Genomic DNA, 26,202 nt, shown 5'->3' with positions numbered 1-26,202 from the left:
GATTTCTACCTAGGCTGAAAACCACATCAATCTTTTTTTGACACACGTGGAAAAAAAAACCCTGGGTATTGTTCACTTGAAAATTAACTCAAATTTTTGTTTTACGCTTTCATAAGACTTTATTCTACCTGCTGTACTCCTAAAAGGAAAGATAGATTGAACAAATATTTTGTTTATTGATACCACTTGCTAAATTACCAGTTCTTCATTTCCTTATATACTAGCTTCATCCTCACAAATACGTCTTTCAGCAGCTTTTTTCCCTCATGGATGTATTTTGAAACTTAGACTCAATGAGTTTTTATTAATTTACTTGATTAAAAAGTCAATCATTGTAGAGTAAAATTAAAGCAACTACACCAGTCCTTTAAAATATAAACTTTATTTCGTCTGCTATTTGTTTTACCTGCAGAACATTCTCAATTTGCTGACTGTGTGTTTATGTGTATGTATGTATGTATGTGTGTATATATGTGTGTGTGTGTGTGTGTGTGTGTGTGTGTGTGTGTGTGTATATATATATATATATATATATATATATATATATATATATATATATATATATATATATATATATATATATATATAATCTTCATTCATCACAATATGCTGAAATTACAGTCCCAGCCTTTGCTCATGAAATTCCATGCTTCTGCAGCTGTTCTTCAATTTTAAGGTAAACATCCAGGCATGTAGTGCATTTATAATTGCAACAGCTGCAAAAGGTCAGAAGTGGCTAAGAATGAATTCTGTCCTCACCATTTTCTTCTTGCCCATTGGCCTCTGGAGTACCAAGGCGAGACAGTTCCTCGGGGGCTTCTGGGTAAATAATGGCGGTATCACTGCGTTGTAGGTACTCTGCTATACTGACTGAATGTCCATCTCCTTCCTCCAGTTTTCTCTTAGCAAAATATTCTTCAAAGTCTGACGTGCAATTTGCATTCTTAACTAAAATGGAAAAAGGGACAAGCAGGAAAAAAGATAAAAAATAAAGCTCTGTGTTCATCCTCTGGAAGATTATAAAACCCTCTGTGGAACATTTTGAACTTCTTCTTTGATCACCCTTATCTTCACCTGGTTTATTTCACTAATCAGAAAATTAATAACTAATTTTATTCTCTGATGGTGATATTTACTAATGAAGAAGAAAAGCCACGCAGAGTCTGGCTTCTGCATCGCTAGAAATGTAAAATGGGTACTCTTTTGTATTTTAGAAGGGGTTATTTCAGGACTGATAAACAGACTTTTATTGTAATTAATTTATATGTATAATCTATACATAGAAACATTTTACTCCATTTTTTTACATGTATGCACAGAACCAAACAAATCATTTTTCATACTTTCACGTATTCCAGTTTAACTTTACACTTATAAAAATATCAAACTTCAATAATATAAGTACAGCCTGAGAGCAATTTTGTGCTCTCCGTGCTTAATAAATGTGAAATTGTTGCTCTAGCTTTAGCTTCTCAAAAAAAAATCTATGGGTTAAATTTGGTGCTTCTAAATCCTTTCAGGGTGGGGTTTCTTTAACAGATAGTTTAGGATGTTTGCTCTTTCTTTTTGCGGAGATATAGACTTTTCATGCAGGAGTCAGAGAAAGTGAGAAGAGAGTATTTGTAGAGTAATAAGTAGTAATAAGAACTGGAATTTAGGATCGTTAATAAATGCTAGTTCTGAATTGTATCACATTCTTGTGGGAAATAATGCTATTTTTTCCTACAAAATAAACCTAAGTAACTCAAATAAAGTGGAGATTTTGAGTTCTCTTGCAAATGGAGCAATGTATTTTGGCTGTATAACTCTGTGAAGTAGAGTCCTAAAGCTATTTTTCAATCTACATTGAACCTTTTCTTATTTTCTCATTAAATACAAATCTGTTTTATTTCCATTGTGGCTGAAATGCCTCAGAAAACAATGCTGTTTATATCCTTCATATAATCATGAAATGTCCTGTTGTTAAAACTATATTTTCCCTCTCCTTTTTTTATGAACATTAAATATAAGAACAATTTTTGGAAACTTCGTAATATTTAAACCAACTGTACAGAAGATGTTGCATTCAATTAAAATTATATCAAAAGGACTTAAGCACATGTAACTCAGAATAAATTATAACTGGAAAATTGGAAATTTAATTTCTCTCTTAATTTATGTTTTAGAAGGCATATTTCAGGACTGATACCAAGACTTTTATTGTAATTTAATTTATATGCAATCTATAACATTTTACTCCATTTATCAGTTGGGTCAGATTAGAAACTCTGTGCCAAGATGTTTTCAATTTCATGAATCAACAAAACTAGAGATCAACTTGATAACTGTTTCCCTTACAATAGCATAAATCAGTAACATCCATCATGAAATCAATAATGGAGAATTGATAATTAGAGAATGACAGAAGACTAAATTTAAATCATTGTTAAACCAACCAAAATATTTAGCATTTTTGCCTGAAAGCAACAGATTGAAAAGAAAATCCATATATTAGGTAATAGGTTTTTACGGTATTAGGTAAAATCAATTCACACTTCTGATTGTTCAAAAGTACTTTTTTAAAAATGGGGATCAGAGGGAGAGGGAGAAAACCTGAAGGAAATATCTGATTCTACAAGGTGTGTGAAAATTGTTCCAATAAAATTGTAATCTAAAACTTCTGAATTCCCAGAAGTTGTTTAATATCAATTAAGAAGCAATTCTGGAAATAGTTTTATAGCTAAACTTAATAAAAATGGCTTCACTTCCTGTCAATGGACTGTATCTTTTTTCATACTCAGTGTGTTGAGTTTTCTCACACACATGCATGTACAATTATTTATTTATGGTTCTGATTAAGATGGAAGAATGAAATAGGTACTCATACGGATTAAAATACAGAAGGCACATTTCATAGCATGACTGCCAGGATGTAGTAAAGAATTCTTGAATGTATGAAGTACTACAAAACTCCTCAATGCATTTGCTGCAAGTCAGGAGCACTGTTTCCCCTCTAGAATTAATATTTGTATAAGAATCTGTTCAGATATTGACTGGAAGCCAAATATCTTTTTTATAGGCAAGAATTTAACTTATGTTGCTTAAAAAACAAGAAAAAGTAAGAAAAATAGTTCTATTCTGGGTGCTAAACGACTGAAAAGAACAGTCTTTCTGGTTCTGGTCTTTTGGTGGGAAGATGGTAGGAAAGAAAGAATTTTAGGAAAGAAGAATATGTTTTTATTAGTATGCATACATTTGTGTCTGGAAGGGAAGGGAAAGGAAAGGAACGGTGGAAGGAAGGAAGGAAGGGAGGGAGGAAGACAAATGTGTATAATGAAGTTGTTCTGCATTTTGAAGAACCTGCATTTTGTCATATAATTTTGGACATGGTAGAAAATTAGTAATACCATACTAATATTTTCATCAGAATATCCTCAAAATTATATTGCTATATTTCTATGTCACTGACATATATATTGTGGCCTGATCAACTTTCACTATCCTGTTCATTTCTAAGTAAATCTCTATATACCAGTGATGTTTATAAGGAAGCCACCAGTTACACAAATGCAGAGACAGGTCATTGCTTAGTGTGTTAACTATAAGACTGTATGATACTCTTCTATGGCCAACACTGGGGTCATCATTGATAAAGATACACAATGTGTCTTTACATAATGTGGTGTCTTAGTATACACCAACAGAGATTTCAATCATTAGAATCAATCATTTCCTCGTCCAGCCCATTTCCCCCAAGATGAATACTCCAACAGTTTTATCTTTTAAAGATAAAGGTTCCTCTCGCACATATGTGCTAGCTGTTCCCGACTCTAGAGGGCAGTGCTCCTCTCCATTTCAAAGCCAAAGACCCAGTGCTGTCCGAAGACATCTCCGTGGTCATGTGGCCGGCATGACTAAACACCGAAGGTGCACAGAACGCTGTTATCTTCCCACCAAAGGTGGTTCCTCTTTTTCTACTTGCATTTTATATGCTTTTGAACTGCTAGGTTGGCAGAAGTTGGGACAAGTAACAGGAGCTCACTCCGTTACGCAGTGCTAGGGATTCAAACCACCGAATTGCCGACCTTTCTAATCAACAAACTCAGCATGTTGGCCACCGAGCCACCGCATCCCCTATATCACCACAATATATATGTGTGTGTGTGTCTGTGTGTGTGTATACACACACACACACACACACACACACACACACACACACACACACAAGATTCCAAAAATGTTTTACCATGGTAAAATCTAGGTTAAATAATTTGGAGCTGGTAGTTGTTCAGTCCTTTGGTGTGACATTTTCTTTCTTTATCATTTTTAATATTCAGGATGATTAAAAAAGTATCACACTTCATTTCAGTAGAGAAATAAGTGAATAATATAATAAAAAAATGTTTCCTCTTCTGATTTTTAAATTAAATCTTTAGGCTTCATATTAAGTTGGTTTTAGCTGGCCTATAATCATAGTTCTATATAGCAGCTGGAATTGCCAGCTTTGATAATAAATGTCTCCTTAGCTAGTAAACCTGTGTATCATTCAGATACTATATATATTTAAAAGGATTCAGGAGCTCAGTCAAATATTTATGTCTAACTTACCTTAAAAATTGTGAGATTTACTAAGTTGACAGATTTGACAGTAACTGTGTTTGCAGCATGATGACATGGTAAAAGGATAGTAGCATAAATATCAAATTTCATATGGCTGTAGATAAGGAATTAGAAATTTTTTGTCTTACTGTATTTACCCCTCAATGAAATATACCTGATCAGCACTACAACCAAAAATGTCAACTTCCTCTCAAAACCATAAATGGCTATTTTAGCGGCAAAAAACAAAACAAAACAACCCCACAGGCTTTCCCTTGTATGCTCTTTGAAGAAATCCCTCTAATATTGATTCATTGTAAATTTAAATTGCCCACAAAAGTGACAGTCCCATCTGTGATTCAAGCTTTTTAGGAAGATGTAAAATGTGTGGTCTTATTAAGGAAGTCTTGTTTTAATTAAAGACTGGGGCAGAGTCTCCTTAAAGACTTGGGAGCCTAACATCATCCTGTATGAGCATAAACCACACTCAGGAGAGTAGATATTTAAAGGAAACATTTCAAGGGCTGGGAGGCCAGTTATTTCTTATAGGAACTCTTGCTGTGAAATGAAGATAGCTGCTCCTAATCGGCAGCAAAGCTAATAAAACTAAAGCCCCCATTAAACAGGAAGTGGCAGGCCGTCATTGGTATACACAGATTAGAACTGAAGAATGATCAGTCCTTTCAATTTGCCAACTTTTACTTAAGTTTTCATCTTTACTGAGAACTCTTTTGCTACTTAAAGAAGAATAAGTCTCAGTAAAGATCCAGTTCCTACTACTACTGCTAGGAAGGTGAAGGTACAAAGGAAATTTTCTTTTGATTTTCAGCTATTTGTTCATCCATTTCCTTAAAAAATATAATGTGGTGGGTTAAACTAACATATATGCAAATTGTGACTAAATGTAAAATGGTGTATTTGAAAATATGTTCACATTGTGAAAGCTACTCAAATGTGGCAGCTAATGCTGGAATCAAGAGACTCATAAATATCTTGATATGATTTTGTTTGATTCTTTTTCAAAGGCTGTAAAGCACCATATATCTTCATAGAAAGCAGATTTCAATCATTCAAACAGAAAATGCCTCAGCCAACTGTGTAACGGAGGGATTGAGACACCAATCATATTACTGTATTTATCTAGTTCTGAATTTGAAGTCTCTCTAAAATTTAAGTAAATTTGCACATACTGTAAATGCTTATCACTCAGTTACAACAATTAATCAGTGGAACAACTTGCCTCAAGAAGATGTGGGGCTCCAACATTGGAAGTTTTTAAGAAGAGATTGGATAATTGCTTGTCTGAAATGAGCAGGGCGTTGGACTAGAAGACCTCCAAGGTTCCTTCCAAACTGTTATTATTCTTTTTATTTTTTATTAATTTATTTGATTTGCCAATTGTTTGCAAGATAATAGGTATAAGAATAAACATGAAATGGGGACAGTAGGACAGGAACAGTAGGCACGATGGTGTGCTTATGACTTTGAAACACATGGAGATGAAACTCAAAAGAAGACTTCTACCAGTATGTCATACAAAGTCTTAATACTATGATTTCTCGAATACAAATTTCTTTCTCAAATAAGTATCATAACATAATTCTTGATGCATTTTCTGCTAGCTGAAGAGATGTAATACTCTCATAGAGGTGAATAAATACTCCTGAATTTATTGCAACTTTTGATGATAAGGAGATTAAATGCTGAGAATATCAAAAGCACAAAGGAAGAATTTTACATGTGATCTTTCATAAAAATAGCCATTTGAATTTAAAAACATACATGGTTTGATTCTTCTTTTAAATCACATTGCCAAACTCACCAAATATGTCTTTTCATGGTTTGTTTTAATCTCAAAAAACAAAGGTGCTCCAAATTCTGCACTATAGTTGATGTATATTAAAACATAAAGTGAGTTCATTTTACTTTTTGTGTATTATATTCCAGTTGATATGTAACAAAAATGAAAAAAAAAACCACTCAGCCTCAATTCCAAAATGCTTTTAATTTTCATTATTTTCCACCATTCGGTATTAGACAAGTCAGTCTGTTATGCTTTCTAGTAAGAACATGTGGGTGGGTGCTGGCATTAGAGATGTGTGAATGTTAAAATCTTAACTTTTTTGTGCCACCTTCATTCACAGTATTTTAAGTGGCCATTAAGAAGGAAACTAAAATATGGAGAATAGGGAACAACTTGGTTGCCTAATTGAAAACAATGACTATGGTTTCCTTATATCTCTGAAGTTATATCAAATTATACATACTAGAATCATGCCACAAAACATTGCTCATTATGAGGACTATGAGATATAGATTTAGAACAGACTTTATACTCCCAATGAAATGCCTTGCTTGGAAGCAAAGATTTTTTTTTATTTTAGTACTGCCCATCTCATTGCATGATGTAAATAGGAACTCACTTTCAGAATCTACTTGTGAGCTTCCTAGCTATATCTTGGTTGCCCTTGTGTGTGATTGAAAATATTGAATTAGATAAACTTTTGGGTTGATTTAGTAGAATACTTTGCATTTGGTTGGAACAAACCATTTAATATGGTTTAAACTAAGCAAAAAATGTCCCTTGGACTGCAGGGAAATCAAATCAGTCAATCTTAAAAGGAAATCAACCCTGATTGTTCTTTGGAAGGACAGATACTGAAGCTGAAACTCAAATACTTTGGCCACCAAATGAGAAGAGACGACTTATTGAAAAAGGCCCTAAAGTTGGGAAAGATGGAAGGCAAGAGAAGAGGACGACAGAGAATGAGATGGTCAGATAGTGTCACTGACGTAATGAACATGAATTTGGGCAAACTCTAGAAAGCAGTGGAGGACAGGGCGGGGTGTTGTGCTATGGTCTAGGGGGTCATGAAGAGTGGGACACAACTTAGTGACTGAACAACAAAACTAAGCAAAAAAAAAAGTGATAGCTCAGAAACCAAGCTGCTTTGGTATCAATATTCCTTTCTTCTCATCTACAGGAAACAGATTTTTCAGAATAGTCAGCTTAAAAAATGTTGAGAACATGAAAAGCATCCAAAATGAAGGCAAAGCGTATTCAATAAAACATTGTGGTTTGGTGTTTCTACAAAATGCATACCCATTCCATTATTAAGAATATTTTACTATCTGTCATAGAATAGTAACTCTTGCCGGACTGAATTCCAACATATTGATATTGGAGACAAAAAAAGTAAAAGAAAAAGGAGAAAAAGATAAGACATCTGTTTGAAAATGTTCCTAGTAACATCAGTGGATCATTTATTTGCATCAGGGTAAACTAATTGGGCAAATTTTAAAATTGGTTATTGGACATATCTCAAACTCTCATCCAGGAAAGTGAACTAGCTATTGAATTCTTTCTGTTTGTAGAACAATTAAACAAGCTGCAATAATACAAAACCAAGGTACCAATATAAGCCCTTACCTGTTCCATTGTTTCCAGTGGTTTGAATGGCAGCTTCTGGCCCCATGGTGTGATACTCTTCCTTCATTTCTTCTAAAGAAAGAAGAAAGAAAGAAAGAAAGAAGGAAAGAAAGAAAAAGAAAGAAAGAAAGAAAGAAAGAAAGAAGTTTTCAGCATTATACATACCAAACAGCGTATTAAAATACTGATCAAAAAACAGTAGGCATGGATGATTGTTCACTTGGGAATGTCTGGTTCTATTCAATCTGTTTGATGCAGTTGATCATATTTGCTGAATGGGAAGCCACAGGTTGCACAGAATGAATTTTCTCCATATTAATAGTTATCATTGAGAATTTGTGTTTCTATTGAACAGAACTGTTCCTGTGATCTTAGCAATTGGAAAGAGGTGTCCATATAATCACAGAAATGGTTGCAGCTATACTGTGTTTAGATTTGTCCAGAGATTACATGACAAAGAATGTTAAGAAAGTTCAGCCTGCCAAAACTCAACTCCCCTGACTGAAACTAAGTCCACACTCATTTATGACAAACACTATAATTATGAGAAAGGCCACTAAAATTTGACATCCATGGAAGACTTTTATTTTGGTTCCTGGAATAAGCAATGACAATAACCCCAACAATCTAAATAAGGACAGGCATATTACATTCACCAAGAATAAAATTATATTAGAAAAGTATAGATAGCAATACTGTATGTCTACACAACAATGTGATATTGTTGTGAATTTGTTAGCTTATAAACCCAGACTCATCAGACTTTTCTGGATAGGCTCGAGCTTTTCACTTCCTCTTGACTTCACCTATTACTATTATAATTTATCTTTTTTTTATATGGCAGCAAAAAAATGCAATTCTATAGCAAAGTTTTCTGAAAATGAATCCCAGTAAGTTCAGTGGAGATTTCTCTTAAATAGGTAGATAGGCACAAAACTGCAGTCTAAGGTTCTTAATGGGACATGCCTGCAACCAGAATTAAAACAGCATTATTTTGTGGCATTATGTTTACATTGCTGCATTTTTGGTCTTTCTTAAATATTTTGTAGAACAGCACAGCATATTTGTATTGTTTATATTGTCAGTTATATTTGGCATCTCTCTAGTGGCTGCAGGTAAATTTTAGGAATAGTACAAAAATAGTACTTTTCTGTCATTGCTAATAAGTTCTTATCCAGTTATTCTCATATAACCTTTTTCTTACTTAAAAGTAGAGCCTGAAAGAGTTGCTCAACAGTGATATGGGCAACATATAAATTTAATAAATAACTACATTAAAATATATGATTCTATTATATAGTTAGTAAAAAAAATCACCATAAATTATTTATTTCAGTGAATAAAATTCAAAATCTTTTTTTCCCAATAGTGTGAAAAAGTCTAACTAAAAGGATCCTGGAAACAGAGTCAAAGTAACTACCCTGTTTTGCCAAAAATAAGCCCTCCCCTGAAAATAAGCCCTCCCTGAAAATATTGCAGCACAGCAGCAGCCATGAGGTGACCATGCTTGCCGCCTTCTGCACCTCAAAAATAATAAGACTTCCCCAAAAATAAGGCCAGGTGCTTATTTCAAGTGGTCAAAAGAAAATAAGACCCTGTCTTATTTTCGGGAAAACACGGTATGTTTGATGGTTGGACATAATGGCTGAAATTGCTGGTGTTATTAGAAACCATTCTTCCTATATGAAACTTAATATACTTATTGCTTTTAAACAATAAGCATTTCCATAACAATTGTTGGAAACCAGAAGAGTGTAAACAGAGATCTCCTTTTTCTTCATTCCAACATTTGTGATATCATAGTATTTTAGTGTCTTATTGTACAAATAATTAATTAATAAAATAACAGGATCTGATGATATCACTCTAATCAAAACTAGAGTCAGATTAACTTAACTCAAAGCTTTATAAATGAAATATTTTATAGAGTTATAAATATACATGTTATTATTATGTAGTTTAAAAAGAATTATGCTAAGTTAAAATATCCATGCAGGAGTAGGAGTTAGTCTGTACAAGACCATATCTTTTACAGAGAATTGGTCTTCTGCTTTCCCTATAGAACCTTTTTACAGTACATCTTGATTTTAAAGCCTTTAGAAAAATCCACATACATTGATAAGAAAAAAAGGTTGTCACTTAGATACGCTGCAAACAGAGCTACAGTATTTCTTGTGGCAGCTTACCAGAAAGCTGAATCAAGGTAGAGCTCTTGTGAGAGGTTTAGTGTTGGATATAAATATAGCATGTGCTGATTTTTTTTTCTTCCTTGACCAGCTCATGTGATTTCTGGTAGAAAGAAGTCACAAGTTTGTTTCCATCTGAGGGCATATCTACCCAGTCACCAAGGGAAAAGAGCTTTTTTTGTTTTTTGCATAACATTGGTAATGCTAAGATTTCAGCTTGTTTCCTTCCTCATTGTAATTTTCTTCAGTAGTACAGAGAAGTTACATTCTGATCTGTCTGCTTCCCAAAACCAAGTAAGTATTCAAGATGCAGTTAGTGGTGTTACTCTATTGGTGCACAAAAATACTTTGAGAAATTTTGGAATTTTCTTAGTACCCTTCTCCCCCCCCCCCCAACTTCCTCAATTCCTTTATCAGTTACAGACCTTAATTTCCAAAAGTTGTTATGAAGGTGCGGTTTCAATATAAAACAAATCCTATTATATAACCTCTCAAAGAGACTGTCTGTCTGTCTGTCCAGTTATAGAAACGTATTTCTTGTGTAATATAGGAACCATGCAAAATAATGTAATATAAAAACAGGAACAATGAGACCGGAATCCATCTTGATCTGTTCAGCAATAGGCAAATCCATCTTGACATGGCTACACAATTTCTTTCATTTGCTCTGACAGTGACTGAGGTTTGGATGAATTTGTTTTTCAGAAGAGCACCTATGATTTGCAGGCTGCATCTGACTGAGAGCAATATGCCCCAGCGGAGAACCCCAGAGTATATTTATTTTGAAAACACTTGTAAAAGTTTGCATTTTCCAGCCACCCCTGAGATAAAGGTTTGTAAAAATAAAGAGTACTTTCTTCCTTGAGATGAAGAATCCTTGAATAAGCAGAGAGAGGCCAAGATGCAGGTGATTTATTTAAGTCTGTGTCAGTGATAATGATGTCATGGTTTCCAGCACACTGTGTCCACCCCATTGTGGGACGAAAGAATGTCAAGGACAATTCTAAACACAAAACTTTGATTGTGCTAAAACCGGAAAGGCACAGTAAGAGTTCCACTGTGCTCTTCAGTTCAAAACCTGCATCCTGCAGGCAAACTACAGAAAGCATGGGAGAAAGAGCACAGGAGAAGGGGCTTATCTCAGAGTAAAGTTATGTGCTGAGGTACTGCGGTAGACAGTCAGGCACCAGGGATAAAACACAACTGAATAAGGCAGCCCCCAAATTAGAGTTATTGTCTATATTGCCGTTTTGAACAATAAATAAGAAAAATATTTTATCACGAGAAAAAAATGTGTTATCTAAGAGTCAGGATAAACAATGAGTTGCTTTTTAAGACCAATCTCTTTTCATTAGACATCAAGGCACCACATCAGGGCACTTTGAGAACAATAAAAAACATGACACAATAAATCATTACCAATCATTAGAATTTGAAGCAGGTAATAGCAGAGCAACTTTCTTGGACAATGTAATGAGGATGGCTAAATAGGATTAGGGGTTTACAATTTACTTATAATAAAACCAGAATGCTGCTTTTATTGGCCATTAAGGTAGAGAGCCAATGATAGTTTATTGTTTTGTAGGTTTCACTAATTCCAGGTGATCAAAAATATTTAAGGCATCCCTATTGCTCATAACAAATCATGGTCAGCATTAGAGGCAGCTTACTCCAAAACGCTGAATGATGATTTTAACATTCTTTCTTCATACAAATTTGTCCTGATTTTTAAGATCCCCCCCCCAAAGTTTGAAAGTGTCCATTTGTTATGTCATTATTAATTATTCCTCTTAAAGGTGGAAATCTTGGTAATTGATCCTTACCCTTGATTTCTAGATATTAAAATTTAAAGCATCAGAACATTCATTCTTATAGCCCTGCATATCTAGTTCATTAACAAATATGAATAGCTAACACCAGCTCATTTAAATACTATGTCTTACATGAGTTCTCGCTACACTCTGTTTCTGTCACACTGCTCCCAAGAATCATTGGCTCTTATTATACATGTAAATGGCTATCATAAAAATAAAAATTTCATTTAAGATTGTTAATGACTTCTGCAGCAGTCAGACTTCCTTTAATGATCATCCTCTGCCCCTAATTAAACGTATTTATCTTTCAAGCATCTTTGGCTGAGTACTCCCTCATAGTTGAAAATCTAAAAAACCTTAAGTCTTAATGGATATAACGATAAATGTTTATGTGTTGAATTGCAAGGATTCTAGAAAGGCGAATCAAAAACAAAATAGGAAGCTGCAAGGATATAAAAGTAGTTATGCTTGACGATGAAAGAGGAAAAAGAAATGCTTCAAAGAGCATTAGGGGTTATGGTGTCATTTTTCCAGGACATCTAAATAGCAGCTTCTAGATCAATAACCTTTTTAATGCAATAAAGATGTAGCATGTTTTATATTACTCTAATTTTGGTTTTTCAAATGTGAATAGTCAAACATGTTTTAGGTCAGGATTGTTTAGAAGTCCCAATGAAATCAGTGGAAATAGTTTGGAACCCAGTCCTTGTAGGAAACCTCTATTTGTGAGTTTTCACTGTCTTTGGAAGTAGAAGGTGTGTCTGAGACTAAAAATAAGAGTATTCTTAACTAAAACTGCCAGTTACAATATTAGATAACTGCCAATGGTAATTTTATTGCAGTAGTATGGAACGACAATATATGGCACTCAGATTTTGAGGAATTCTAACTCTTGTCAACCTTATTGTTGTCCATGCTTATGAAGTCAGAGGGGATCATTTATAATTGTAAGGAGTATTTGTGATCCTTCAATTTGCACTGCTAGAAGCAGACACATTTTCAATAAAGAAATCACGCTCGCCAGTGCTGCAGTGGCCAAACATTTTGTCAAAGTGTTATAAAAAGAGTTCTAAATATCAGATGTTGCTGCTCCAATACACACCAAAGTAATTTAGCAGCCCCCTGCAACATGCACAGTTCCTTCTACTATTGTCTAAGGGTGCTCCTGTTGTGGACTAAACTAAGTGGCATTAACACTATGGACATGACTGTGGAAATCTTTCCGTCCCCTCCCTCCAACTGGTGTCAGTGTCCTAAATGTCAAAACTGATAATTTTCTCAAGGAAATGATCAGAAAATCTTGCAGTATTTTTAATCACATGCCCATTTTCGCACATGTTGTATCTCTACTGTGAAGCAAATTTTAGGTGAGGGTTTTTCATTTCAAATGTAGACTATCAAAGTTTTATTTTATGTTATTTCCTGTATTTTTATTCTTCTTCCCCAAAGCCTAAGCCTGTTCTCATTTCCCAGGTGAGTTGTCCCAAATATTGGCAATCTTTATCACATACTTAGCTTCTCAATAATAAAATTACTACCTGAGCAGGTAGATGTGTGAAATCTTATTTGCACTTAACAAAAGGAAATGATTAGATGGTTGAATGACAATACAAGGTGTCAGACAGACACTGAAAGTACATTAGACTGATAAACAGCTCTTAAGTCCTAAGCAGTGGTACAACTCTGAATTTCTAAACTCTTGTATTAGACCTTGCACATGACATTCCTCTCCCCCTCTGCATAGAACAAAAATAGGTGTTTCTGATAATACTTACATCCTCTACATATTTGATGACCAATATATATTTTAAAACCTGACACGCTATGAACAGAAATGTAGATGTTAGTCAAAGTTGTTTCCAAACAGAAATTGAATCCATAGCATCACCTCGTAATCTGTCATCAGCAGTTGTATCTCTTTGTTGCCATACATACAACTGCAGCCATGAAAGGAAGTATGCTGTGTTTATCAGCTATGTGCAGTGCTAACTATTTTAACCACAGCTTGAAGAGGCAGGTACTAAGGGGTCTGACTTACCCGAACCATCTACAGAGGCTTGCAAGATGTCGTGATTGTGCCAGGCATGATCTACTCCACTTTCCCTCATTTCATCTTCCTCCTCCTCTCTTGGCAACAGTGCTTGGCTCACATGAGGGGAAGACTCATGGTTAGGCACACTTGCAGGACTGGGTTCCTGATCCAATGTACCGATGATACCATCGTCTTCAGCAATCTGGAGCTTGTCTTCCTCATCTGTTTCCGAACCCGTTTCCAATACATTCTCATAGTTCAATACTGTGGAAAGAGCAGAAATAGCATGATATAGCTTCACATTTCTACTTAAATTGGATTAAAAAAAAACAAGACATAAGGTCATAAGGTCTCCTGCAAGGTAGAATTTCTAATAACAATATTGTTTTCTTTTTTAACTTTTGAAAACTAATAAAGTAAACAACAGGGAATATTTTTTTAATGGACTTCTTCAGACTCAGGGATATGCCACAAATATTGTGACTTCAAAAGTTGAATTTAAATATAAAAACCATTTTGTCATACAAAGCCAGGTAACATTCACATTTACATGTTTGATTATTATCACGTTCAAGAACAAAATGCATTTATAGATGCTCACGTTCACACACAAATGAATATGTTAGCAATCTATTTACATACTATTTACATTATGCATGTGCATGTGTGTGATTTTACATACATGCACATAGATGCTACATGTGTACAGTTTTTCAGTTACACCCAGTTATATGCTCTGTCATTCAGATGTGCTGCAACTGCAATCAACACATGGACTAACTAGATTAACTTTTTCCAAATGTAAAATTAAGAAAAGCTGACACTTCCATTCTGCTGCTGCTGCAGCTGTTGTCGTTGTTGTTGTTGTTAATAATAATAATAATAATAATAATAATAATAATAATAATAATATAATCTTTAGTGCATATTTCAAGTGGCACAACCAAAACAAGATTTAAAAACAAAAAACACAAAACAGTGACTTTCAAACAGCAAGCTGTTTTTGCAGCCTTCAGACCCAGAAATGCTCAGTAGCTTTTCTTAAAATAGACAGCCTGTAAATAAGGTCTGTGAACTCAATTGAAGGTGGCTGTTTTTGAATTAGTCAGCCCTCACAAGACTCTCGGCCTACATGCTAGTACATAAATTGTCCACTTTACCACCAGACAAGAAAGATTAGAGTAATAAACACGGGGCATTAGCTCGGCTAGAGAAACACACCAGCACACCAGTCAGTTCACACATATTCTCCCTCCCTCCCTCCCTCCCCCCCTCTCTCACACACACACACACTCACACATACCAAGTTAGAAGTATGACATCATGGGAACAAGAGGGAGACACATATATCCAGAGACAGAAAAAGAAGAGTGAGGGAAGTCTCTAGGAAAGAGCACAAACAATTTTCAGGTTCGTTTTGATTTCTCTGTGCCTAATAAAGCAATCCGGCTAAGTTATCAACTGAGCTATCTCAAGTGGCTCTTGCCAGCTATTGGATTATACAAAAGTGGAAGAAAATAAATGAAAAGGATTGTGTGCCGAGTTCATAATGCTTTAGGAGAATTCTTGAAACATGCCTAGTTACAATTTTAGTCAGTCATATCTGTTTGCTTTGACAAGTTCCCAGGGAGTAAAATAAAAATAAAATAAAGGGAAGAAAAAGAAAGATTTTTTTTTTTGTCATAGGAGTCTGGGGACAAAAAGATTACACCGTGCATATCTGTTCATAATATGATCTTTGTATAATCCACGGGTCTGCACTTGCCTTCTGAACAACTGCACAACAGGTGCAAATTAAAATGAAAACGGCAGCGGAGCTGGGCAAACAGAATCTGCTGACCTGGTTTGAATACCAATTGACGGGAGAAACAAAACCTTTTCAAGAGGTGTGACCACAAGGCTTTAGGCGAGTTCAGGCTGGGTAATGCCCTCCGAAGAACAAAAAGGAGAGAGAAAAGAAATATTCTAACATCTCTACTCTAGCTGTGTGGTCCAGATATACCTTCGTACAATCAATAATGTGCTCCCATTTTGTTTTATTCCCCCACACCCCCATTACAAGTTTTAACTATTTCTTAGCAACAAGGAGAAGATTTCTTTACCATTTCCCCCCCTTTCTAAACGCCGGGTTGGGTGGGTGGGGGAGAGAAGCCTTCAACAAAAGATCCTAATGCCTGGGAAGCTTTCAACCAATCTCCTAAAAAGTGATCTCTGGGCACAGGAGGAATAAAGGAAGGTCCAGGAGGAGTGAATAAAATTATCTAAGGCTGGACAGACATTAAAAGACCTTTATCCAAAGGAGGAATATAGACACATATTCTCACTCACACTTACACCCATGCTTATTAAAGGTCTATTTTGGAATGGACCATGCTATCCCAAATGACCTTAGTCTTCCTACGGCAATGCAACTGAAATATTTTCTTCATGGAGGGCAGAAAAAAATGAGAAAGAAAGATAAATGATTTATGAACGGCACTTGAAGAGTTCCAAGTATCAGAACAATCTAAACATGCTATGAAGTCATGTCTCACTGTATGGGATCAGGGGCTAATCATCCATCACCACCGGAGGCTAACAATACTTCCCAACCTTTAGGGTCCTTTCTCCACAAATAATAGTGAGTACTTTTGGACTGAAAATCAACTGCTGTCAACTTCACCCGTAGAAGGCCTCTGTTGTTGTTTTTTTATCATTAGTATGAATGGAAGGCGGTAATCAATATAACCTCTCTTTCCACTCAGTCAGTTCATTGCCTTTATTTTATTAATTAGACAGGAAAATATAGCCTGAATATAAATAAGCAATGGTGGATGTGGAAGGCCTTCTATACATTGGTCTGGACCAGTGGTGGGTTGCTCCCAGTTCGACCCGGTTCAGCTGAATCAGTAGTAGTGGTGGTAGGAGGTTCTGCCCACCCACCTAGATGCTTCTGCGCATGCGCAGAAGCTTCTGCACATATGCAGAAGCGTCACGCGCAGGATCGCACCCAAACCAGTAGTGAAAAAATTGACAACCCACCACTGGTCTGGACTCAATTCAACAGCACCTCCTGTTTACAGCCTTTTAATGGAACTTGCATGTTAATCGGATACACTCTGTACTGAAACGAATAGAAACTATGAAGAAGCCACCTCAATAGCTGCCTTGCTTACGGAATCTCATCTTTAAGTGCACATGCTCATTTTTGGATGGCCATTACCTTGATTATAACTGTCTGTTGTGACTATAACAATTAGCCCTCCTTCCTTTGTTAAACTAAAATAATTAATTGGAAGGCAATAGTTTTCATTATGAAGAAAGCAAAACCACCTAATGAAATGTTTAATAAATTCTCCTTCCTTCCCCCCTTTCTTCCTTCTTTCCCTCCCTCCCTTTCCCTCATTCCTTCTTTCCACGTAACAAAATGTCAACATTGTAGCATTATCTTTTTGCCCAATTTAAACAAGAACATTCCACCATTTTATCCCCTATCACCAATGGTGAATGGCTTTTCATTGGACAAAATCTTTCTATTTTCATACTAGACAGATTTACTAATCGTTGCTGTTAGAATTTATGAAGCTGAGAACTGAAAACCTTCCTTTAAAAGAACTCCTTTACCTTTGGCAATCCTACATCCTAATTTGATCCATTAGGTCAAAGTAGCTTCAGTCTCTGGAAAACTTTGCACATCCAGAGGGGCAGCCCAGTTGGCAAAATAAATATGCTATTACTTCAAAACCACAAAGAAGTGAGATCCCCAAGAATGTTACTCCGCAATTCAATAAACAGGAGGGTAATACATACTGTTTTCTGGCTCAAAATAGACACTAATTTTACATCTGTCTCTGAGGCACAGCAAAAAACCAACTAAAGAGCAGTAATAAATGTCCAAAACCAGCATCGGTATCCAAAATTCTCACAGTAATCTTCTGAGGAATTAATTACAATTCTGTGTAACAGTCGTACTGGCAAAATGTGTCTGTAATTACACCCAGGTACTGTACTGTATTGCAGAGAAATTTGTCACCCGGCACTGTGCTTACAACGATAAGTCAGTGAGATCAAGCTATGTGCAAATGAAGATTATTTGATTTATTGCCATTGTGTCCCATTTTGTGCTGAATCATATTAAAGTTTCATTTTCTATAAAATTATATATGTAATATGGGGTTACCAGTGCATATAAAGCTGATACTTAAATGTGATTCCAAAGCAGAAGGAGTAGTAAGAGATACAGGAATATGAATTCTTAAAAAAAAAAAAAAAACAGCATCCCACCCTTTATTTAAAAGTGGCAATGCTTTATCTGTAATGTGTATTTTTAGCTTGCAAGGCTCTCGAAGAGGAAACTCCCTATTGCAAGCAAATGCTAATATCAACACAGAGATTAATTTTAGAGTAAATTTAACCATGAAACTAGGTTTTCTGCTACTGGGAAGAAAAATATTTCTTTTTTCTCCCTTTAGTTTATACTGCACCTATCAGTAGTAGCTGACCAATGGCGTTATATTCAGCAGAAAAGACTGATCATAACACTGAAATACTCAGAATTATGAAACTGGTCTGTAGTTTTCTTATAACATTTTTACCCTAAAGTTACCCTGTTTAATATTTCTTCGCTAACTCTTCTTCTTGTTCATGTGGATCCCCTACATGAGGTTTTAATTTCCCATTAAGCATCTGCTGCAGACTTAATTGTGTGACAAAACTATGGCAACTTTTATTTTTACGCCATGAAACAAGTTTTCATTGATGTCAAGGGTTGGTATTAAAATGGGAAACGACCAACACAAATGACCAACACTGAGCAGCAGAAAAGGGATTGGGCAGTGGTGCTGGGGAAAGTAACAATTTTAATTAAAGATTCTCTTAAGTGTAAGACATAGTACTGAGGACATCTATTTGTAGTTGGAGTTAATAGATCTGATTCCTCCAAATTTGTACTCTGTTGCATGCTGCCAAGCTGGCCTAATCAACATATTCAAATGATCTCAAAAACTCTGGGCCACTGTGAATTAGAATAATAAAAACATTTAATCTGTCATGTTAGTAGGTTCCTGTGTCCATCCTGAACAACTAAGGTTATCTTTTGCAAAGTTTAAAAAAAAAACATATTTAGCTGTTAAGGTAATTTAGGACAGGCAACTGAGATCCAGAATGATTGTATTAATACTTGACATCTCTTTGCTATACATACTCATTTTTTCAATGGTAAAGCTTACATTTTTTTAAATATCATCTAGTTTTAAGTATTTCATATACAAGTTATATTTAAAGGTCCTAATCTCTGTGATCTGGCAGTCCTGGAACCACCTTGCCTTCTGGAAAACTTTGAAGAGTTGGCTTTTCCCAGAAGCATTGGGGGCAGAGTAAGATTACAATCCGGGGTGGTGGTGGTATGTTTTTTAAATATGTGAGAGTGGAGCCCATGTCGTTTCATTATTCTTAGATAGATGATAGATAGATAAATAGATGATAGATAAATAGATGATAGATAGATAGATAGATAGATAGATAGATAGATAGATAGATAGATAGATAGATAGATAGACGTTCCTGTTTCTGTCTCCATTTCAGATAATGTTTTATGTTAAATTAACTTCAAAGAAATATCTGAATAGTATATCATACTTCCAAGCCAAATCCACTTCACAAAATCAGAGTGACAATGGAGAATAATAATTTGACACAGTTAAAGGAATCATGATAAAAATGTGAATAACATAAAATACATTTCCTGGCTATAAAAGCTTTATTTCATTTGAATTGATTAATTCCAGACCCTTGAATTCACTTATTTGACTAGACTTGCAAAACAGGAATGGGGATGGGTAGTTAATAGGAACTCTAGTGCCTGAAATTATGCTCCATGAGACTGGAAATGCTAAATTCATTATGTTATATTGAGATGTCATGTCTCTTATAAAAAGGATGTTTGGCAGCTTTGCTTCTTCATCAGATGTATTGAATGCAATGTCGCAAGAATGGACAGTGTGAATAGTTGGAAAAGGTGCTGAGCAAGCACAATGTTTACTCTGAAGATGAGGAGAGCTTCCTCTTCTAACTAACAGCTTAGGAAAATAGACAAGTTTTAAAAACCTAACAACAATGTAAAGTAATGGGAGTCAGTTATTCAGGAAGGTGAGTATTGTAAAAAAAGACAAATCAGAAGGAGAATTAAATTTATGAGTAGCAATTTTATCATATATTACTAGAGACAACTGAGATAAGATCACATTTAGGGGTGGGGAAGGGCATTGAGAAGACGCATGACTACTTTTAATCTGTCTTAAAGCAGAGTTTCATAATACAGTATGTTCTTAAATGCATCTACCACATCCATATGGCTGGAAGTGGGCATAATAAAACCTAAACATCCTCTTTCTTGGTCAGGGTGTTCTTGCTCAAATTATTTAAAAAAACCTAAATCTCAAAATAGAAAAGTGCATGCAATTTCCTTCTGAATGTACAGTGTCTGTAACAGAGTGAACTATTGTTAAGAATATTGCCGTGATTAAAATGGAATATTGCTGAAAGAATTATGATGCTTTCACTAAACAAGAGAAAATAGAAAAGAAAGGGACTAATAATGTAAAGTATTTCTAAACTAACATATCCCATATCCTTGATGATCAAGTTTCATGTTTATTTTTTATATAATATAAATCATTCAGATTATTTTGAGGACAATATCTTTAAATATAAGATAAATCCTAGTTTGGTACTTGGAATTAGCAATGAAGTTTTGACTACTTGGCATCAATCAGAGCTAAAATCATCATAGAATGTGCTCTACTGTTATCAAACATAAGTTTATTGTGGAAATCCTACAATTATGTATATTCTCTGCCTCTCTGTCTCTGTCTCTGTCTCTCTCTCTCACACACACACACAGACTTACTTTCTGGTATACATACAATAATAGCTTAAAATCTTCTATAGGCCTTACATATAGTAACAGGTGGTTACAGCTTTCCATGAGATTCTTTTCCTATATTCTGTAAAAACTGAAACCTTGGCAATTACTTGTTTGTTTTTTCTATATAGAACTATTCTCTACTCCCAGCCCCTCAATACACACATTTTCTATTGTTTTCCTTAGTAAATTGACATATATCAATTAATAGCCATAGCAATTCAGAGATTTAGGCAGAAAAAGTCTGATACGTGTATTGACTGAAGTAAATTTACTCAAGCCTGCATGAAATCTTAAGACTCAGGAGAATTTGGGAGAACAAGTATCTAGCCATGTAAATCCTGGCTGCAAAAAATAAATACCATAATTCTGATTCATAAAATTCATTTTCTGTTTGCAATATTCTTGCATAATATTTTGTATTTGTAAGATAAGCATAACACATGCAAACTACTTTACAATGAATCCATTCTTGTTTCTTTCCTCACATTTAAAGATATGCATACTGAACGACAGAGATATTTGAAAGAAAGGGATGAATGGAGTCAATATTAGTAAGCTTCACTTGTATTATATGAACACAGCAGTTAGTTGCAGAATTAAATCTTTTATTTCTCTGACAAGGAAAAAAATTCTGAATAAAGAAGATTTCTGTCTAATAGCTGCAATTCTAATTCCAACCTACAAGGAAAAAGTTTGTTGCAGACCAGGTATCCTTACAGTAAGGTGCTCCAAATAACCAATCCCACTTAAGCTCTGTTTGCCTCTTTTGGTGACTATTACAGATTTTGGGCAGGTTTCTTCAGGAGAAAGTCCTACCAAGTATATTAAAATGGCTGCCAGGTGTTCAAACATTGCTATCTAAAAATGTAGGTCTGTATGAGAGAAGTCATACAGCACTTTTTCTTTGTTTCAGTAATCTGAGTTATATTTCTTGGCCTGCTTTTGAGAATTAACTTGATGTATACATTTCTTTCTGTTTTGCTTTTCAGAGTTCTTGCAGGTATTCCCAAGTTACCCAAAGTAAATTAGGGGAAAGTGTGGCTAAGTGGAGATGATTAAATCTGTTCTCTTTTCTAAGCTCTGAAGCCTTTCAGTGGAATTTCTAGGTGTGAATAACCATAATTTTCCACAACCTGAGGGAATAAGCAAAGAACAGTATTAAAGAAAACATGTGGCCATGTTATATTGCTTAGGGGTCAAAGACAAATTGATATATCACACATGGCAAAGTGATGTCAATTCCCATGTAATTATATGGATTGAAGCAGACTCTGGAAGATGTACTCTTGATGCACCAGGTGGATCTAACAAAAACCTCCTTGCTCTACCCTACAAGAGAATTATTGCCCATTTCAAAATTAAACAGCCCCAGTGCTTTCTTGAGTTAAGGCCCAACATAGCTGCAGGTGAACATGGCTGTTTCTCATCAGTTAGACACTCAGCCTTTTTTCCTGACAAGGTGTGGATTTATGGGACAAGAGCAAAATAATTCCCTGCTTAGCTGCTGACTCTGTTTTGGTTCAGTGCTTCATAGACTGCTTTGCTTATCTAAAGAGCAGTTAGAAATCATATAAAAAAATCTTCCAGTGAATTGGGAGAGGGGAAACAAAGGGTTTTTTCCCCCTATTTCCCCCCCTAAAAAGACATTGCTAGGTAAATTGTTTGCATGACACTATGTTCATTTGAGTAAGGGATTGCCAAAGACAATTCATCAAAGAACACAATGTTATAATTGCATCTCTTCAGTGTTTCTCAACCTTGGCAGCTTTAAAATAGACGGACTTCTATTCTCAATAAGAAACATTGTCTTGTATAATGACAGAAATACTCATAACCAGTGAGAGAGGTTTCTATCTACACACCCACTCACTCACCTACCCATTCATCCATCTACCCATTGGTGCAGCTGTATGGAAATAAGAAATGGGACTTAATTTCAGCCTTCTAACAGAGATGAGCAAACTGAAGCTGCATAGTTGCCCAATTGGAACTTACTGTTTGTTGTCACTGGATCTCTGGAAGCACAACTGCTAAAAATGTCTGTTTTTGCCATTTGAGGTAGGAAGAACAGCCTAACCCCAACATAGTTTTGAATAATTTGTCTTGTTTGAAAAAAAATCATCTTCTTCTAAAGTACCGGAAACAGTAAAAAATTCTAAATCAACCCCTAGTCTCCAAACACTGTAGCCTAACTTTTACTAACTCTAAACAAATATCACACTAATTTAACAGAATAACATGAATCTCGAACACAGAACACATGAGACAGAGAGATCAACTAGATCTACAAAGGACTTATGGCCTATTAGGTCAACCCATATTTCAGCATATACATCAGGTTCTGAAGAATATATTAGATTATTTGGAGTGCTTAAGGCCTAGGGCATCTTTGTTGTACAAAGATATGCTAATCCTGCTAATATGCAGCAGTAGAATCTTACATCATGTATTGAAGTAATCAAAATAGCAAAGACTTTGAGCAACTTGAGTCTCTGACATCTACTGGTGACTGGGTATAATTTATGCTGCAGTCATAAACTTGTCTTATTTATTTGGACAGTCTTTAATAAGCATTTAATTTAAAAGGTGAGACCAAATGTATATCTACTATATAATAAAGTAAATTGCTTTATTCTTACATAATGGGAGCAGCAAGAAAACTCACTTGATCAGCCAATAAATTTAAACAAATAATAATAATCATAGTCTGATGATAGTTTTAGATACCACATTTACTCTCTAGTATTACCAGCGTTAGTGTTGTCAGCAGAATAAGCACTAGCATTTTTATAAGAAAGTCAGCAATGATCATAGGAGACTATAAATATATTAATCACAAAACATTTCTGTTTAACTTTGAGTGATGTATTAAACAGAGAGTTTATTTCAACGTTGGAAAACTCAAGTTCAAATTCCCTAGATGAAAGTCTTTTTAGTAAGTCATTGTCTCTTTGTCAATGCTTTCTGTAAGGATAAAGTACTGTATTGTATGTCAATAAAATAAGACAAAAATAAGCGTTCAAGACAGACTGAGGTAGAAAATATAATCAGTTGTTTAACACACTACAATCCTGGTCGTATAAATGAAAATCCTTCAAGGAAAAATCAACTGTTCAAAAGGCATGTGAAGAATTGGCCTACATTTCTTTGATGACATCATAGAAGAAATGGTCTGCTTATTTTCCTTGGATTACAACTGCAATAATATTACCTTATTTAACCTGTTTTTTAATCTTTAAAGGAATGAAGTAGAGTCAACATTCATATTTAAGGAATAAGAAAAGATTACATTATTATCCATACTTCTATTAATCTTGCAACTTCTGACTTAATAACCTTTACTTCAGAGCTAAGTTATATATATATATATATATATATACATACACACACATACATACATACATACATACACACACACACACACACACACACACACACACACACACTGCATTGTAAATCAATACATGGTGGCGATGATAACTAGAAGGCTGGATGGGTATGAAGAGGTAGAAATGATGCCTTCATAAAATCAGAGTGTCATAAAAGTATCCTAAAAAATGATATTTAATGTCACTCTGATGTCCATATGTTATATTTTGTACATCTATTTCCTAGCAACACTATACTGTATAAATTGTATGATATGTCCAACATGCTTATCCAGTATGCCAAAGGAAAAACATCACTTAGAAAGATAGTTTCATTATTAGCACACATGGCCATACATACATACATACATACATACATACATACATACATATATATATATTTCAAATACACTTGAAAGATAAAACATTAAAATCATACGCATTATCATGCCTAAAGGATATTCAGGAAGAATGTGAAAATTACTGTAATTTGTTCAGGAACTGTTTAATTTGTTTAAGATCTGGAAATATGAAATAATAAACTATTGACCATCAGAACTTTTTTGGTGTGATTACATGGCAAGGGGACAGACTGTCTTAAGCTTTTACGTTATATAGTAAGATAAGACCTTGGAAACAAAACCTTGAATAAACCGAGGATGGGGAAAAAGGAAAACGTGTCCTTGTTTAAACAGACAATATGTCTGTCACCTTCCTTAGAAGGGTGACTTAACTTTTAAGTGTGTGCAGCAAGGTATGGATTTAAGAAACCTGCTCTTTTCTAAAGACCATGCTGTGGATGAAAAAAAAGAACTTGTCTTTTTATAACATTCATACATGTCCAAAAGCTATAACAATGTTCCAATATTTGTTTAGCAATTTCATTGCTGCTGGCACTTTATCCTCTTCCACCCTAAAGATTAATAGCTCGATTTCTGAGTCATTTTTCATAAATGTATCTAACTCCCCATTCACTTTCTAGATAAGTTTAGGCTCAGGTTAGCAGCAAGGGATGGTTATTATTAATTATTATTATTAATTGTTATGATTTCCCTACCTTCTTGAGAAGTAGTCATCTCATTCATCTTAAAAGAATATGGCTTGACAATGAAACAGTCATGCCTCCATGGCAGAAGATGCTGAAGTTCCATTTTGTTCCAACCAGCCTCTTTGCCTTTCAGTGACTTCCTTTGCTTCCTAAAGCCTCTTGATGTTGAACTCCCTCTGAATTAAATGTGAAATTCAGGTAATATGTTGCTTCCTTTCCCATCAGCTCAAATAATGGGAAAGATCAGCTTCCCTTGAAAAACAACAGTGGATCACCTGAACATCTTCAAAGGGGCGGGCAAAGCGAAAGCATTATGGTGGAAATGAGGGCTTATGTGTGTCCGCAGGAGGCGCTTGCTTGTGTGAAAAGTATTGGGGGATGCTTTTGTGTGGGTGTTGATTGTGGGTGTGGAGTTCAGCAGCAGTTTGGTTGCAGCCCTGTCACTTTGCTCAGGCATAGATCCCAGTCCATATTGTCACCTCAGACTTCCTAAGATTTGAAAGCTTTCATTCTTGGCTGGCTTCAGCCTCCTCCACACTTACTCAGAGCCACACTAATGGTTGTTTATCGGGGTTTTTTTAAAATCCCCCCTGCTTCAAAATTCTTGGCTTAAAAGTCAACCTCTTGTAGAGAATGGATTTTAAAAGAAACAAAAAGAATTTTGAAAAACCAACATGGGCCTCCTTTGCTCGCTAGTCCAGCCCCAATCCTAACCCACTAAACCGCTGTCTGCTTGTTTTCAAAAATAGCATCCTTCCACCTCACAATTGACAAAACCAGACAATGATGAAAGAGACGGTGACATGGCAGACACAAAAGCTCAACACATTACGGCCACTCTA

General features: G+C 35.1%; 1 protein-coding gene across 5 annotated transcripts in view; it reads right to left on the bottom strand.

The window, feature by feature from the left end:
• The window catches only part of ZEB2 (zinc finger E-box binding homeobox 2), a 171,370-nt gene that overhangs the window by 30,372 nt on the left and 114,796 nt on the right, over positions 1–26,202 (bottom strand). For all 5 annotated transcript variants that reach the window (XM_032216202.1, XM_032216184.1, XM_032216176.1 and 2 more), the window contains exons 3-5: positions 14,047–14,304; positions 8,009–8,080; positions 760–948 (exon numbers count right to left, since the gene is read on the bottom strand). In XM_032216202.1, coding sequence (XP_032072093.1) covers positions 760–948; positions 8,009–8,080; positions 14,047–14,304 — 519 coding nt within the window. The remainder of the gene's footprint in view (positions 1–759; positions 949–8,008; positions 8,081–14,046; positions 14,305–26,202) is intronic.

This window comes from Thamnophis elegans, chromosome 1, assembly GCF_009769535.1.
Source record: "Thamnophis elegans isolate rThaEle1 chromosome 1, rThaEle1.pri, whole genome shotgun sequence".
Classification (NCBI taxonomy): Eukaryota; Metazoa; Chordata; class Lepidosauria; order Squamata; family Colubridae; genus Thamnophis; species Thamnophis elegans.
Note: the sequence above shows the minus strand (reverse complement) of the source record. Positions and strands in the feature narration are given on the sequence as shown.